General features: G+C 40.7%; 1 protein-coding gene across 1 annotated transcript; it reads left to right on the top strand.

Annotated features, from left to right (window-relative positions):
- Positions 1-12753: 12753 nt before the first annotated feature.
- Positions 12754-15862, top strand: adrb2a (adrenoceptor beta 2, surface a). Its single transcript, XM_030062545.1, has 2 exons — positions 12754-12904; positions 13283-15862. The coding sequence occupies exon 2, from the start codon at positions 13286-13288 to the stop codon at positions 14531-14533; it is 1248 nt and encodes a 415-aa protein (XP_029918405.1). The 5' UTR covers positions 12754-12904; positions 13283-13285; the 3' UTR covers positions 14534-15862.
- Positions 15863-16411: the final 549 nt, after the last annotated feature.

Raw genomic sequence — 16411 nt, 5'->3', positions numbered from 1 at the left:
GGGTTCTGAGACCCATGTTGATTTTATTCAGTTTGGTCCAAATGCCAGACATGAACATGACTTGACTGGCTCATTGTGAAAGCAATGGTGGCCCTTCCATGATGCACTGAGCTCTCTCTCTCCTCTCTCCTTCCTCTCATATCCATATTTCATTAATGCATGTTACTAACCGGCCATCTTCTCTCTCCTGTAGTTTTGTGCTCTCTCCTCTCCTGTCTCTCTCGCTCTGTCACTTCTCAGCAAGTATTTCTGCCTCTGGAGCTGTAGAATCTGCATCTGTGATGACAAACCATCTGCTGCAAAGCACCCATGATCCTGATCAACACCCATTTCTACAATATGTATTTTGGTTGTCATTAGTCATATTAGTACTACTCCAATTATTAGTATTACTCAGTCCCGCCACTATCAGACATATATTTATCATTTTTACTATTCTTGCTATCATTGTTTCTACTACTATTATTACTATTATCTGAAGTAGTATTATTATTGCTAGTAGTGTTATTATGATTACTGCTGTTGTTGTAACCACTATTATTGTCGTTATTGTCGTTACTGCTGTTATCACCACTAGTATTACTATACAGCCCTATGTTGAACTTTCATCGTTCCATGTCCTGCAATGTGGTCCTCCCTCCTGTCTCTCTCTCTCTCTGTCTATCTTTCAACCCTTCCGGTTGAGGCAGATAACCGCCCACCCAGAGCCGGGTTCTGCTCGAGGTTTTTGGCCCTGTTAAAAGGGTTTTTTCCTTGCCATGGTCGCCCTGTGTTTGCTCCTGGGGGAGATTTTGGTCCATGGATTTGGCCAGGATCTGTTGGTTTTCTGTAAAGTACCTTGAGATAACTTTTGTTATGATTTGATGGTATACAAATAAAATTGAATTGAATTGAATGAATGGAAACAGCTCAGAAATGTACTACTGCTGTATTGTTTTCACAAGCAAAGTTGTCTTACTGATGACTGATCAGACCTATTAATAATTGATCAGACCTATATTAACATTAAAGTGTACATAAATGCAGTTTATTAGATTAATTCATATATTATAATGTCTGCCAGGCATTAGCCTGGTGGGGATCGTGTGATTGGTTGTATGTATCTGTCCACAACCAATCTGACATACTCTTAGGCCTACCAGCCTAATATTTTTTTGTGCACAGTTACTATGACTGTATGATTAAGGACCTCTTACTGTGATTCAAAACCTTCCATATACCAGAAAAGGAGAGATATGTGGGCAGTGCCTCCCTATTTTCTCTTTTCCTTGAAGGTGAAAAAGAGGTGTTTTTAATTTGGCCCAAGTCTGAGCACCAGAGAGTGGAGGAGGCACCATATGCTACACATGCCACACTCTACTGAGTGCACTCTTCAAGTTGGATAATTTGGAATGATGATAGTTAATCTTATTTATCAGTTGGGAAAAATAAACAATTTAATTAATATAGTAAAAAGTATTAAGTAACTTAACTAATGTTAATTTGTACTATTTATTACAGTTGTAAGTAAATCAGTAGATAAACAAGTCAGCTGATGTGATGAAATCAACAAAAGCGACTTGGTGTAGAAATTTGTATATGAAACTGGAAATCAGTTCATCATAAAAATCATCTGCTGTGAAACCAAATGAAAGTGGTGGAATGTAATACATTAGTTTGTTTCAAATATCTAAGTTAACACGAGCACCTTCAGTAAATAACTTCAATATAAATTAGTTAACTTTTAATTAAGGCTTATTACTACATGAATGTACTTAAGTGTATTTGGGGTTTCCACTGTGAAAGAAGTAAAAGCTGAAGTATGGCTCCTTTTTTAATGGCATGGACATGGGAATTTGTTTCTCTCTCTCTCTCTCTCTCTCTCTCTCTCTCTCTCTCTCTCTCTCTCTCTCTCTCTTCTGTGTGTGTGTATGTGTGTGTGTGTGTGTGTGTGTGTGTGTGTGTGTGTGTGTGCCTGTCTCTGTGTATCTATTCATTAGTACGTGAGTATCCATGCATGTCTTTGTGTTTCTGGTCTCAAGCAGCTGTCCCCACAGTAGCAAACTAGTAATTCTGGCAACTTCATCAGAATGTATGTGCATGACTTGCCACTGTTAATGTGTGTTGATGTATTGGTGTGCTCGTGTGTGTGGCTGGCTGTGTGTGTGTGTGTGTGTGTGTGTGTGTGTGTGGGTGTGTGTGTGCATCATATAGTTGGTGTCTGTTGGGCACGGCTGTAGGCCAACGCTAATACAATGCCAAAAAGGCCAGTGAGGCCACAGAACAACAGTAAAATGCAAGCAGGGAGTTAAGCCTCTCTTTCATCAGCTAGCTAACCTCTCTGATAGAGCTGTCAAAGGATCACAAGCTCCTCTGGAAGATTTACAATAGTCCAACTAAGACCAGTGCTCACCCTACAGCTATCCAAACACATAAACCATGAATCCTTTAACAGCAATGCAGCAGAGGAGAGTCAATAATTCCTCAGAGCAGAATAACATCATCTTGTTTTTAATCCCCTGTTAGGAGTTGGTACCATCATTATTTCCATCGGCTACTTATTTTCATGGGCACCTGTTAGCATGCCAGTGCTTGCACCTGGCCAAATTGGTGCCCCCAAGCTGAGTTTTCATGTTTTTTTTTTCTCTCTTCCCCCTCCAATGTTTTCCTATGATTCCTAATTAAATCTGCATGCTAATCAACAAGCAAGTGTGCTATAATTGTTTTAAAATTTCAACAACTTTGAACAACAGTAAAACAAACATAAAACAGTCCCAATGCCATTTGGGGTAATATTTCAAACACTGACAGCCAGCATTTGGAAATACTATCCTGAAATAGTAAATGGCATGCCTCAGTGCATCAGAAACACAAATATTTTATAATAGCGCCTGGGGAGTTTCAGTGCCTACAATTAAATTATCCCCATAACAGCATCATAATAAAACAGCTATTTATTCGATGTAATTACTAAAATCAAATTAGGGAGTCACATTGATTGGTTGTTGTTAATATGCAGTAAGCTGCATTATTGCAGGTCCATCAACTACTTGAAAACAGTCGGCTTTCTCTGAGTGTGCACAAAACCTGTGGAAATATACATTAAGAAAAGGATTTGGCTTATGAATCTTCCAGTTTAACAGAATCATTGTTTTAGCAGCCAAAATGGCTAGGCCTACCATTTGCCTTTCTTTGACTTTCGTTCTTCAACCCTATAACCTAGCTAGTGAACAACAGGACAAAGAGAGAGATTTATATTCATTATTGCTGAAATCGAATGAAACACTTTTGTCCAAAAGGACCTGACTGCAGGCCAGTGCCACAGCAGATGAAACCAACCACAACCATGCCAGCAGAGATCAGAGGAGGTTGAGTCTATTATTTTAAATTCTGGAGGGAATGATGTATGCTCTGTGAAAGATTTTCACTTTCATAAGTCTAAATATGACTAACCTGGAAATTACTGCAGTGTCTGCCCATATTCTTTCCCACTCTGCAAAGGTGAGTGGAACTCCCAAATCTTGTTCCCACTGGGATAGAGTCTCAGTGTTAGGATCCTTGGATTCTTGAAATGGTTCTTAATAAAGATGTGGTTTCTTGATTATTTATTTTTTTTTAACTTCTTGGAAGGGGACAATTACCGGTAGCTGATAAAATCAGCAATACTGAATACAATTCTGTAATGAATTGGGATCAATCAAAATGTGTTTTGGCTTTGCATATTTACAAGTAATACAGACAAGACTGAGCTGTCCTAGCTTATTTTGAAACCTTGGTTCACCATATACAGGTCAAATTGATGACATGATAATGGAATAAATAATTAATTGTGATGCACTGTTCTATATATATCTCCGCCTCCCCCCATGTTATTTGTTGTTATTTAACAAGTCAGCATGCTATTTTGTACCATATACTCAATGCCAGCTATCCACTACTTTCCAGTAAGCAAGTCTCTCTCTCTCTCTCTCTCTCTCTCTCTCTCTCTCTCTCTCAAATAAAGGGCAATCAGTGTCTGCTTCTCAAAAAAAAAAAAAAAAAAAAAAAAAAGGCATGTTTCAGTGCATCAGAACCTCTCTTTCGTGAGAATGGCTGGACTCGCTGCTCCACACAGCTGCACTGAAATTGGACACTGCCTTTACAGAGTGACTAAGGGGAATCAGTCCATAAACCACTCAAACTGATATATACAGATTGCCTTTTACTTTTTGTGCATTTTTTTCTCCACTCTCAAAATCAGTGCTTCCACTCCACTGAGATGTCAAGGAAATGATGTAACATTTTGAGGAAACGTAAAGTGAAGGAACTTTTGTTACATAACACGTTACTTGGCAGTGACATTGTAATTTAACATTTGCATTTAAACACATAATGCTCCCCAGCTTTGCGTTCAATTCTCCCTCCTCTTTTGCTTCATTATAATACGTTTTGATGGCTGATGCACTCTCAGCAGTTAGATTTCTCTGGTTAGCATTTAGTCATCAACATCCCTCCTTCCCCCTCATACTCATCTGGAAGTCCCAAAGTACAAACTGAATACAGACACATTTATTTTGAATGAAGGATGGAACTCTTTTATTTATATTTGGCTTGGTCCTCAGGTCAGCCTGGTGTTGGTGTCATGGTAAATATGTGCCCCGGCCTAATTGTATTTGAATACAGAAAACTAATATAATTATAGTGACAGCATAATAAAACACAGCCCACACCACACAGGTTAAAAAAAGGGAAATAGAAAATGTGACTGAGTCAAAACAAAGATAAATAAATGAATTTGAATTCAGAAAGCCCCTCGGGGTATTTAGAGAGACTGTTCTTTAATGACGTGCTTGTAACATCATGGATGACCCGTCAGAATGCGTTTGGAGCCCTGCTTTGTTTCATCCAGTCATTGCTGTTATCACAGATGTGGCCGTTGTTATCGAAGATGGACTGTGACTGATGTTGCACCTGATTACAGTTTAGCTGCACATAATATCTGTTAGGGCCTGCTTGTTGGCTAAGGGTCAAAAATTCATTATCTCTTGCTTACAAAGGGAAAAAAAACAAAAAAAACAGCAACAACAACAACAACAAGGGGAAAAAGACAGTGGGAGACAAAGCACAAATGTAGCCATCTAGGTTAATACTGCATGTATTTGTAATTTAATCCATATGTATTGACATTGCCAGCCAACACACACACACACACACACACACACACACACACACACACACACACACCCGAACCAGCATCAGAAGTTATGTTGGGTAATGGAGAGGGGTGTTATGAAATCACTCACAGTTAATTTAAACATGGCTTTTTTCATTCACAAATCTTCTGGGGTTGTTCTGGTCTGTCAGTGTGTATCAAGCCACAGAACAATCCATTAATCCGCAGGAGCTCAGAAGCTCTGAACAATAGACTGGCAGGGAGGGGCAGAATGATGGTGGCACATCTCAGCTCATTACTGAAGATAAGACTAGCACTAAGTCCCCTATGTGAGTGTGCTTGCACATGCTGAGAGACAGAAAAACAGGTGGTACATGCTATGAAGATGATGGTGATTTGCAACATAAATAACTGAGCTTGCATCCATTTCCACTGTACGAGCTGCAGAAAGAACAGGAAGCCCTCCTCTCAAGTATTATCACTAACACATGAAGATCTTAGCAACACTGACACACTGTACTTTGCTCTCTCTCTCTCTCACACACACACACACACACACACACACAGCCATTTGCATCTTGTGAATATGCATGTCTCATTCAAAACTAATTGCTTCAGTGGACAGAATCTTCGTAAGACTGTAGCTATTTATACAAGCTGGATGTCTGCCCGAACTTACAGAGAAAAACAAAACCAGAGAGAGTTCGACTCAGTTCTCCCTCCCATATGGACTGGAACGGGGCACCCTCTTTCCAGAGATGCTGGAAAGAGGCTTAATGGTGTTGGAGAGTAGGGAAGAATGAAGCCACTTCCTTAAGCAGCACACAGAAAGAAATCTACCCACGCCCTGTTTATTTGGTCATAAATCAGTGTGGAAGTGGGAAGGAAAAAGGATAGTCAGTTCACTGGGTCAGCGCCTATTGTCTGAGCTGTAGCTACAGTAGAGTCACATTATTCAGGTAACAGGGTCCCACATCTAGTAGGTTAACAAATGATACTATGTGCTTTAGTTACAAATGACGGATCATGATAAGAGTTCTTTGACAGACACTGCAAATCCATGTCTTTATTCAGTCAGTTCACAGACTATGCAAGCATCTCAGTATATGGACACATAACCTAACAAAATCACTGTCTGTGCTCATGGAAAGTGGTGAGCATCCATATTTCTGTTCTGTAAACACTAACTTGAGACCATAAAAAAGCCTTTTTGTTCATATAGATGGTTAAAGTTCTAAGATCTGCAGGTGCTTCTGGGCCATCACTTTCATTCAACAGATTTGGGAGACAAAATGGTAGCGGTTCATTATTTATATCTCGATTTACTCTCCTCCATCTCCTCGCTTTCTAACTACTGCCCATGCCCATTAAAGATTGATGGCACAACCCAAACAGTTTGTGGTGGGAAAATGCCCATCAGCCACAAACACTCAGCTGCCGCTCAAGCCTGAGGGTATATAAACACCACACAAGACCAGACAGACTGCCTGAACTGCTTCAACAACAGCTAGAAAAGCTGTGATTTATGGAAGGCACGCTGTTCTTGTATATTTGTATAGGGATGATTTTAATGGAACTGAATCTTAATAAAAAAATTAAAAAACCCTGCAGTGTTTTTTTGTTTTTTGACAAAAGATGGATGAAGATTCTGTGCTGATCTGGCGTTTGTTGTGGACTTTTTCGCTGAATGATGCAGATTAGTGTACACTGATTAAGGCTTAGTGTAAAGTTAATTTTCCTCCCTGAGTAATGAGGACTCTAATGCATAATATCTTATTTTCTCCCATGAGGTTTAGGCTAGAGCTTTCCCAATTTGAAAATGAAATAAGATGTTCTCTGAACACTCAGCACAGTTGGTGGGATGATGCAGCTGACACTGCCCATTACCGCCCATTGTTTGGAATTACATTATCCTATATATGGCCTTAATGAAACTCATTACCAGGATTCCCCTGACAGGTTAGTAACAATGTAGTCCACACATGGCCATCGATTGAGTTTAAATGTTGCTGTTAAAAAATTAAAAAAAGAAGAGTTAAGCTCATTTCTTAACTTCCCATTTCATTTCATAAGCCCTTTATTAAATCCATGTGTTCTCCTCACACATGCGTTACACAAGGAATCCTGCTTGTGTCGTGTGACAGGGATTCTGGTTACAGGGTTTGCCTAAATAGGACACTAGGTCAATTACAACATTTAACCTTTAACCTTCACAGACATGAAGTCATACAACCCCTGCGAAGGTTTGTGTTTGTGTGTCAGCATCAATAAAACATCAGACAAACTAAGTGGCTCTCATGAGACCAACAATTTCTCTGGCTTGTTGAAAACACCAAGCCGAGAAGAGGGGGGCAGGGAACCGTTCCACTGACTAAAATACAGTTTACCTTGGCAGAGACTGTATTTATACTTTTTTTTTTTTTTACCATGAATGTCGAATAGTGAAATGCGTGTTGATTTGTGGTGGTGACCAGTAGAGAAAAGAGAAAGGGTAATTGTTTTGGAAACAGACCTTGCTTTTTGACCATAGCAACACTGCTGGAAAAAATGAGAGTGGAAGGGAATGTGGGTGAGACGATGGACGTCCTAACATATTAATTCCAAAAGAGGCTGGCATGTTGAGTTGGTACAACAACACCCTTTAAACAATATGTCATTTACACTGATGTGCCTGATGTGAATCTTCATACTGCCATTTCTCCTCTGTTTGTGTCAGTGGGCAGACTTATCAGAGCCCATTGAGCTAAATACAACCTGTGAACTATGTCAAGTTCTAGTGGCCACCACCCAAACCTTTTTTTTAATGGCACAGTAAACTGGTTATAATGTTGTGTTGACTCCCGGGTTTTTACAGCCTTTTCCTGAGGCTGAACTTTTGCCCTCAGGGTTGAGCTGGGTGAACAATGAGGTGTGTTTTGCAAGTTAAAAACCTGTGCGAGCCAGGCGTGGTCTTGCACTCTCATCCATTCAAAACGTACAAATAGTTCTGTCTTACTTTTTCAATTGACTGAAAAACATGTTATTCCAAGTAATTATAGTGATTGCAACAAGTCCAAATAATCGGCCACTATGCTACCATGGCAGGGAAAACAGCAATGGATTTTTTTTTTGTCTGTGTTGGTTATACACTATTAAGTTTTGGGTGGAACTCAGCCACAGTCCCTTAGGGAGAGCTAATACCACAGAAGCAATTAGTGATTTAGGCTCTGAACTAATCCCCAAGGGAATGCCTCAGTTCAAATGAATTAGATAAGGTCATGAATTGATTGGCCTGGAAAGTCATTCCTAAAATCAGAGCAAGATTGAATGGATTAGACATAATTGGACAGTCAGTGGCAGAGAAATATTTTTTTTACATTATCATGTTCAATTTGAAACTCAATTTTCTGATGTCTTCTTTCGTTTTTGCCCATTTGGTTTTTGACAGTTATAGCTTGGAGGTGAGAGAAGAATGGCATGTGGAACAATGGTTGGGTGAACGCTTCCAAGTAATCATGACATGACTCCTCTTCATTCTTCTGAGGATAATTAAAGCTCTCTGATGTACTGTAAATCCAGCCACGTGATCCTTTTATATCTAATGTTCTTGCAGAAATACTTCTTGTAGATGCATCAGGGATCACATACACATATACACACACACATCTGTGTGTGTATATGTGTGAAAGGTGAAAGAGAAATAATATGAGAGACAGTATGCCAAAGAGGCTTGTGAAAAAAGACAGACACCTTGCAGTTGTCATAATATTTTTTTTCCACAGATAGCACCCCCACAGTCCCCGACCAATATTGACCTTTTAATATATATTCACATCTCACTGAATTGAATGAGAGGGAGGGAGAGAGAGAAAGCTAAAGCCCTTTCCTTTCTACTCCCACTCCCTCTCTGGGAAGCAGTCTCGTTCCCCAGAGGAATAATGCCTCCAGGTATTGTTCCACATACAGGGTAGAGAGAGGTGTGTTAGAATTCGGGGTTAGATGGGGGTTAGGTGTGTGTGTGTGCATGTGTGTATGTGTGTGGGGGGACACATAATGGGGGACTGGAAGAGATGAAACATTGTTTGACTCAACAGTATACAGTATCTAACAATATACAGTATCTAACTGCTGACAAGAGCCAAGACTCTTAGTGGCTCTCCAATTGTGGAATGACCGTGTTGGAGAGTGACAGGATGCAGGAAGTCAGACATCACAGGCTGAGGAAACCAGTTATGATTAATTGAACATACAGGCTCCCGATGTCTAAAGCTTCAAAACAGGACATTGAACAGAATCACATTTACATTACATTACATTTACGGCACACTGTATATCTGTTGCTTTGGCCCAGGGTGCCATTTAGTGAGCGCAGCAGTAGAATAAGCTCCATTCTCTAAATCACAAACAGGACAGGTAATAGCACAGGATTCAGAGCCCAAAGCCACGATACCCACATGCTATTGCTGGTTTGTTTGTTTGTTTTCAGGTGTAAGTACAGGACATCCTACAGATCATAACAATATACGACAATCTGGGCAATCAATCTGGCTGAAACTTATGAAACATAGGATGATGTGTGAGCATGCTTTAGACTCTCCCCAGAGAGCTCACACATGAAATCTAGCCAAAAGCCAAATAGCAGCATAAGAACTCTAATAGGAGCCTGTAAGACCAATTCATAAATTAATAGTAAATCAGTGGCCATTTATACAACTGAAGTGAATTGATTTATTTTAAGAGGTAGCTCATAGTAAATAATTTGTGTGGTCTCCATAGAAAAATTGAATATTGAGAACGTAGCTTATGGTAGTCACAGGTCTGATTTGCTGTTGCGTCATCAGTCAAAAGTCTTTTTGTGAAAGCTCGCTGTACAAGGACGAAGCACAGTGCCTGTGGCGTCTCTATCCGAGGGAAGGTCACAGGTCTGGAAAGCATCATCACTTCCTACACTCAGACTAGGACAGGCCTTGCACATACACACATACACACACATGGTCACACACGTGCTACATGGTGAAGACCAGAATGCATTTTTAACCAACAGAGTGAGGACATTTTGGCCGTTCCTCACAACTACCAACCAGACTCTGTCTTATTGGTTAAGGCTGGGACTATGGTTTGGGTTAGGCATGCGCTGGTTATGGTTAAGATCAGGGAAAGGCTGTCAAAATGAATGGAAGCCAGTCCTCACAAAGTGCATTTGTGTGTGTGTGTACACACAGGTGTACACACACACACACACACACACACACGCACTCATACTCATACATCAGTGCTCTATATATACACATCTACTTCCACTTCTTCTCTAAGGGCTCTGTCTATGATTCATGTTCTTACACAATGCTTATATCATTCCTAAATTTGTGTGACTGCTTACCCTACCTGAACGTGTTTACTGAGAATCAAATGATTGTTTACAGAGATCTCCACCAAAAACATTACACAACACGAAACGCCCAAAACTCTAAAAACAAACAAAAAAAACACCCTGTAATTTTACCCCTTGTGTCTCTCCCTCAACCAAACTGACTCTTCCTCCAAGATAACTTCCCCTTTTGCCTCAATAGCTATTTTCATTTTGTATCATTTCAAGTTAGCACAATGCGTTCTCTGTCAATCGACACCTCAGCTATCAGGGCATCAATTGATCCCATGCTGCAGACCTCCTGGCATGCAGTCACAGCAAGTCCACAAAAGCACACAAATCACGCACACACACACACACACACACACACACACACACACACACACACACAGACCATAGACAAACACTCCCTAGACAAACACATGCACACGATTCAGAGGACCAATGAGCATCACTCTTAGAGAAAAGATTGTGTAATGAAAAGAACAACTTCACCAGCCTGCAGTTTATCAGTATAAACTGAACAATTTTCCCCAGTTTTTCTTTTTCTTTTCTTTTCTTCTCTTGACAATTTGCCTCTCCGACTGAGCCCATAATACTTTGGGGGTCAGAGTGGCAGTCGATACAGAAGATCTTTATAATTTGAGGTTGAAGGATTTCTGTCTCTTGTCTCCATCACAACTATTTCAAAGTGTGATTTTTGTGACTGACATCAGGACAGGTCTTGCCATACTCCTCTAGTTTGAGCTGGTGAATTGCTGAAAATTAAACATAGACAGGCAATAGCCAATGAGATCTAAGAGTGAGAGAAGTAAAAAAAAATTATAGTAAGAACCTCTGTTTGTTGTAGATTGCACAGTGTTGTTTACCTCATATGTGGCATATGTCCCACATATACAAAGCATGCAAAATGAACCTGCGATGGCCAAAATTGTCTGGCTATTATCAGAGTTTTGGAAGTGCTGCTTTAAATGAGGTGATTTAATTGTTATTCCTGCTTTATCTCTGAAATCCATGTGGATGTGTAAATACTCACAATGGCTGTGCTTTGTGCTCAAACACACACACTCACCCTCAATGCATCCCTCCTCAAAGCTCTCACACTTACTTATTCAGCAGGGAGACATCATACAGACCCATTTTGCACAAGGCCAAGGCATGGCAGAGTTTAGACTAGAAAAGAGGTTATTGAGGATAACTTGAGCCTCTCTCTGAAAAACCACTTACACACCAGAGTGGTTCACCAGTTCTCATCCTCCTACCTTTTTCTACTAACACCACTAGCACTGTTGCTCCGACACAGAGCTCTGCGTTGTTAGCAAGCCACAGATAATGCAGGAGTGCTCTCAAAATTTGAATGTTATGTCAGGTAAAGCCACAAATACTTTTCCTTGAGTACATGCATGTTTGTTTGCATGGACTGATGTTATCAGCTGAAAGGATGCAAATATGTCCCAGATCCTAAACACACGGCTCTATTTCGCTGAAATATTGTGGGGGAGTTTGTTTTTGTTCAGGAGGTTATAGACTACTCTTGATTTTTAAGGCAGGAACACTAAAAGGCCATGGATAAATATTCATACCAGAAATAGGAGGGGAATTTGTATAGCTTAACCTTAAAATATTTATCCTAGTAGCATTACATAATCAAGAAAGTCTTTTTTCATTTCATATATTTCCAAGGACTGAACCACTCCAGACCCAAGTTTTTGATGAGACTGCAGCATACAGTTTACACTGAACCAGTCGGAAATCTAATGAGAGGAAAAGGTCAGTGGGAATTGCCTTTTTTGTTTTCACAAAGACAAACCTGACTATAAATCACAAAACATTAGTTTTACTTTGCAGTTACATCACCTCATCTCCAAACAACTCAAATCTGCATGTATTTGTAATAAGGTCCAGATTGTTCATTAACAAGCAAGTGCAGTAAAATCTCCTCAGTGCTGAGAATGTTACTTGCTTTAAGTGAACTTGGAACAAAACACATGAATTTTAAAATGAATAGATGTACAGTTTTGAAGCTAATTCTTCCAAAATTCTTAAAAACATGCACAGGAAGAACGAAAAGTCCAAACAAGAGCTCATTTGTTTTTGCACCTTTTCTCTTATGCAGCCCTGCAGCAGTAGGGATTATGTGTTCAAACTCTCAGGAGCTCTTAGCTCCCTCCACAGGCTTGTTGCCTGATTGGCTGAGCACCGACCATGATGTCATCACTGCATGTTATAAGGGCTCTGACAAATAGCCTGGGAGACACATTAGACGAGACACAGCTCAGCTCAGGGACTGAGTGAGTGAGAGACACAAGGAGATTAAGAAAAAGCGAGAGAAAGACATGTGAAACTCCATACTTGCAGGAACTATCCAAAACATTGAGATTTCTGTTTTGTATGGGAAACCAGGAACAGAGCAGCAACCTGTCGAGGTTTGTAAAATCAGTTTAATAATATTTTAGATGTTTTTTAAGCTATGTTTGCTGCAGACAACAAGGATTTAACAAAAGCCTGCTGTAGTGTTAGTACTGTAAAGTTTTTTCAACTCTTTTTTTTTTTTTAATTTTTCAAAATAAAACCAACAACAGACACATCAGTGGTCACTCTTTTAGATAGCAAATTTTTGTTTAAAAAAAGGCATGTCTTTATACATTTTACATACATTTTATTAATTTCCTCTCCATATCAGTGCACTTTAGACTGTCCATAAATTGTGATTCTCAACCAAGTGTACAGTAATGCGTGTCTGTGTATGTGTGTGTGTGTGTGTATGTGTATGTGTGCATGTTATCTACATCTGGTCTTTTCAGATTATGGGAAGTCCGACCCCCACAGTATTCCTTAATGTGAGTGAAGAGATGAACACCTCATTGCTAGACTCACGTGAAAATGAAGACCCTTACAGTGAGGCAGAAATGGTCCTGCTGGGCATGCTCATGTCCTTGCTCGTCTTGAGCATCGTCTTTGGCAACATCCTGGTAATCACGGCTATTGCTCGCTTCCAACGTCTCCAAAATGTCACCAACTGTTTCATCACGTCCCTGGCCTGTGCTGACCTCGTGATGGGCCTCATTGTTGTTCCTTTTGGAGCCTGTTACATTATATTCAATACTTGGCACTTTGGTAGTTTCTGGTGTGAGTTCTGGACTGCTACTGATGTGCTGTGCGTGACTGCCAGCATCGAGACCCTGTGTGTCATAGCTCTAGACCGTTATTTGGCCATCACCTCTCCCTTCCGTTATCAGTCCTTGTTGACCAAGTGCAAGGCTCGAATTGTGGTGCTGCTGGTGTGGGTGATTGCAGCCCTGATTTCCTTCCTGCCCATCCATATGAAGTGGTGGACGTCAGATGATATTGAAGCTCAGCGTTGCAATGCAAACAGCAACTGCTGTGAATTCAATACCAACACAGCTTATGCCATCACCTCCTCCATCATCTCCTTCTACATCCCATTGATCATCATGGTCTTTGTCTACAGCCGTGTCTTCCAGGAGGCTAAGCGCCAACTGCGGAAGATTGACCAAAGTGTGGGTCGTTTTCATAATGTCCAAAACACCAACCCCGACTCTTTGGAGGCCAACGATGGGCGTGGTGCCAAAAAGACCAAGTTTTGCTTGCGGGAACACAAGGCCCTCAAGACACTGGGCATCATCATGGGGATCTTCACTCTGTGCTGGCTGCCCTTTTTCTTGCTCAATGTGGTAGTGGCCATATGGAAGGTAGACAACATCAACCTCACTTTCCGGATACTCAATTGGATAGGTTATGCTAACTCTGCCTTCAACCCACTCATTTACTGTCGTAGCCCAGAGTTCAGATATGCCTTCAAGGAGCTGCTTTGTATGAAGAAAAATCGCTTCCCCAATGTTGGGCCTTCAAATGGATACATCTACAGTAGGCAAAGCTGGCAGAGTGAACAGCAAGGGAGGAGTAAGGGCAGCTCAGAGGACAGTGACCCCAATGAAGGGAGTCTGGGTAAGGGTGAGGGGCTCTGTGGTGTTGTGGACAAAACAATGGACCCTAACGGGAACTGCAGAAAAGGCGTAACAACTGTCCTCTAACCTTGGAACACTGAGCCCTGCCAACAGGACGATACAGACATGTTTACACTGCTGCCACTGACTTTTTCCAATTGACTAATGGAGATAATACAGTCAAACTGACTGGCAGAGTCTCTAAAGACTGGTTTAAGGGAACGGTAATGATGGACATGTCTGGCTGAGGAGGGAAAGGACTTTCTTTTTCCACACCAGTGAATAAATACTGTAGGTAGATCACTTTTCCTTTTATTACGTTTATCAAGTTGACTTTACATCTACCTCACCACTTTTTTTTTTTCAATATCTATTTCTTAAATATTCATCTAAGTTATTTCACATTGACTGACTGCCCACAGTAGGTAGACTTGGGCAGTATCTCAGTTTATTTACATTACTAAGTGGTCTGTGCAGGCTATAAGCAGCCTCAAATGGAATCTGTGGTCATCTATTTTAACTTCTCTGATGTTCATGGCAAAAATATGTAAAATGTGTGAGTTAAGTCTTTATTTCTAAGAGGTGTACCAGCACTATTTGCCAGCATAAAAATGTTTTGTATATATTTAAATGTAAATGCTGAAGGATCCCACAGATTCCATTTGGGCATGGTAGAGAGACATGAATAATAAGTCACCTACTTTCCCTGTGAAAGTGTGGAAAAGAAAAACAGTAGGATCAAACTCAAAGCCTTTTTGGCGCTTTGTCTAAAGACATACATTCCAAACCAACCAAGACTACAGTTAGTTCCTTCTCTTTTGATGGATTTTCAGAGTGTGAGAGATGAGCAACAACAGGTGTGGCAGAACCTGTCTCTCTGTCTCCATTGCCAGGCTTCACGCCTCAAACACTCCGGCAATGTTCTGAGGCACTGCTCCCTGCTGTAATGTTTTACAGCCAGTTGCACGGGACTATCTGTTACCAGCAGATAGCACTGGAGATGGAAACATTCACAGAATGTTTATCTACATCTCAGTGCTGCAAGCTGAGGAACGCCTAGGGCCAGGATCTGTGACTCAAATGATAATACTTGCAATCTAATTCTTCTGCAGGACTCCAGTATCAGTCATGAAGTAATAATTATCCATTATACTGTATTTCAGTACAAAACAGAAGTCACTATGGTTAATCTGGCTACCCTGGGTAATGGCCTCTAAAGCATGCAGCCATTTTATGTATAAATTCCCATGCATACTTTTCTTATGCGTTTGCATACTGCACATACCCACCTTTAGTCCATTGTTAGCAGGTGGCCACAAATAAATAAATTATAACATTAATTACCTAATAGTAGCACAATGATAACATCATTTTAGTGCCTTTGTGAGACATACAAACCATTATAATTCCATACCATGTACAACCATTAATCTTTCTTATCCTATGTGCCCACAAGTCCCTTTCGTTGCATAATGTGCCTGTTTGTTGATTGGATTATGTGGTTGCTGAGCTTCAGCATGTACAGTGTTTACTGAAACCAGAGAAGCCGTTTCCTTAGTCATGGCACAAGAGTACAAACCTCACACAATAATAAACAGTGCATAGAAATAGCCAAGTGATAACAAAGTTCCAGGGCTAGAGGTGGTGACCACTCAGTTCAGTAAACATAAGAAGTAGTCGGCACTCCTGATCAGTGCGCTTTCCCTGGTGCTCCCTGATATTTCCCAGAGTCTTCTCAGTGTAAACATATGTCTGGATCTTTATGAAATCTACCTAACAATTGGAAAGGACACTGAGCGGACAACTGAGCGGTGCCGCTGCTGTTCCAGTTGTTCCAGTCAGTTTCCTTCCATATCTCCTCCCTTCCTCTATTCCCTCCTCTCTCCCTCTCTTGGTTTGCAGTCCCCAGGAAATGCCCCAATCCAGCTGAGCCCAGCCCAATAAACACGAATAAATCCATTATCT

This window comes from Myripristis murdjan, chromosome 10 (genome assembly GCF_902150065.1).
Source record: "Myripristis murdjan chromosome 10, fMyrMur1.1, whole genome shotgun sequence".
NCBI lineage: Eukaryota > Metazoa > Chordata > Actinopteri > Holocentriformes > Holocentridae > Myripristis > Myripristis murdjan.
The sequence above is the reverse complement of the archived record's forward strand: the minus strand, read 5'-3'. Positions and strand labels throughout refer to the sequence as shown.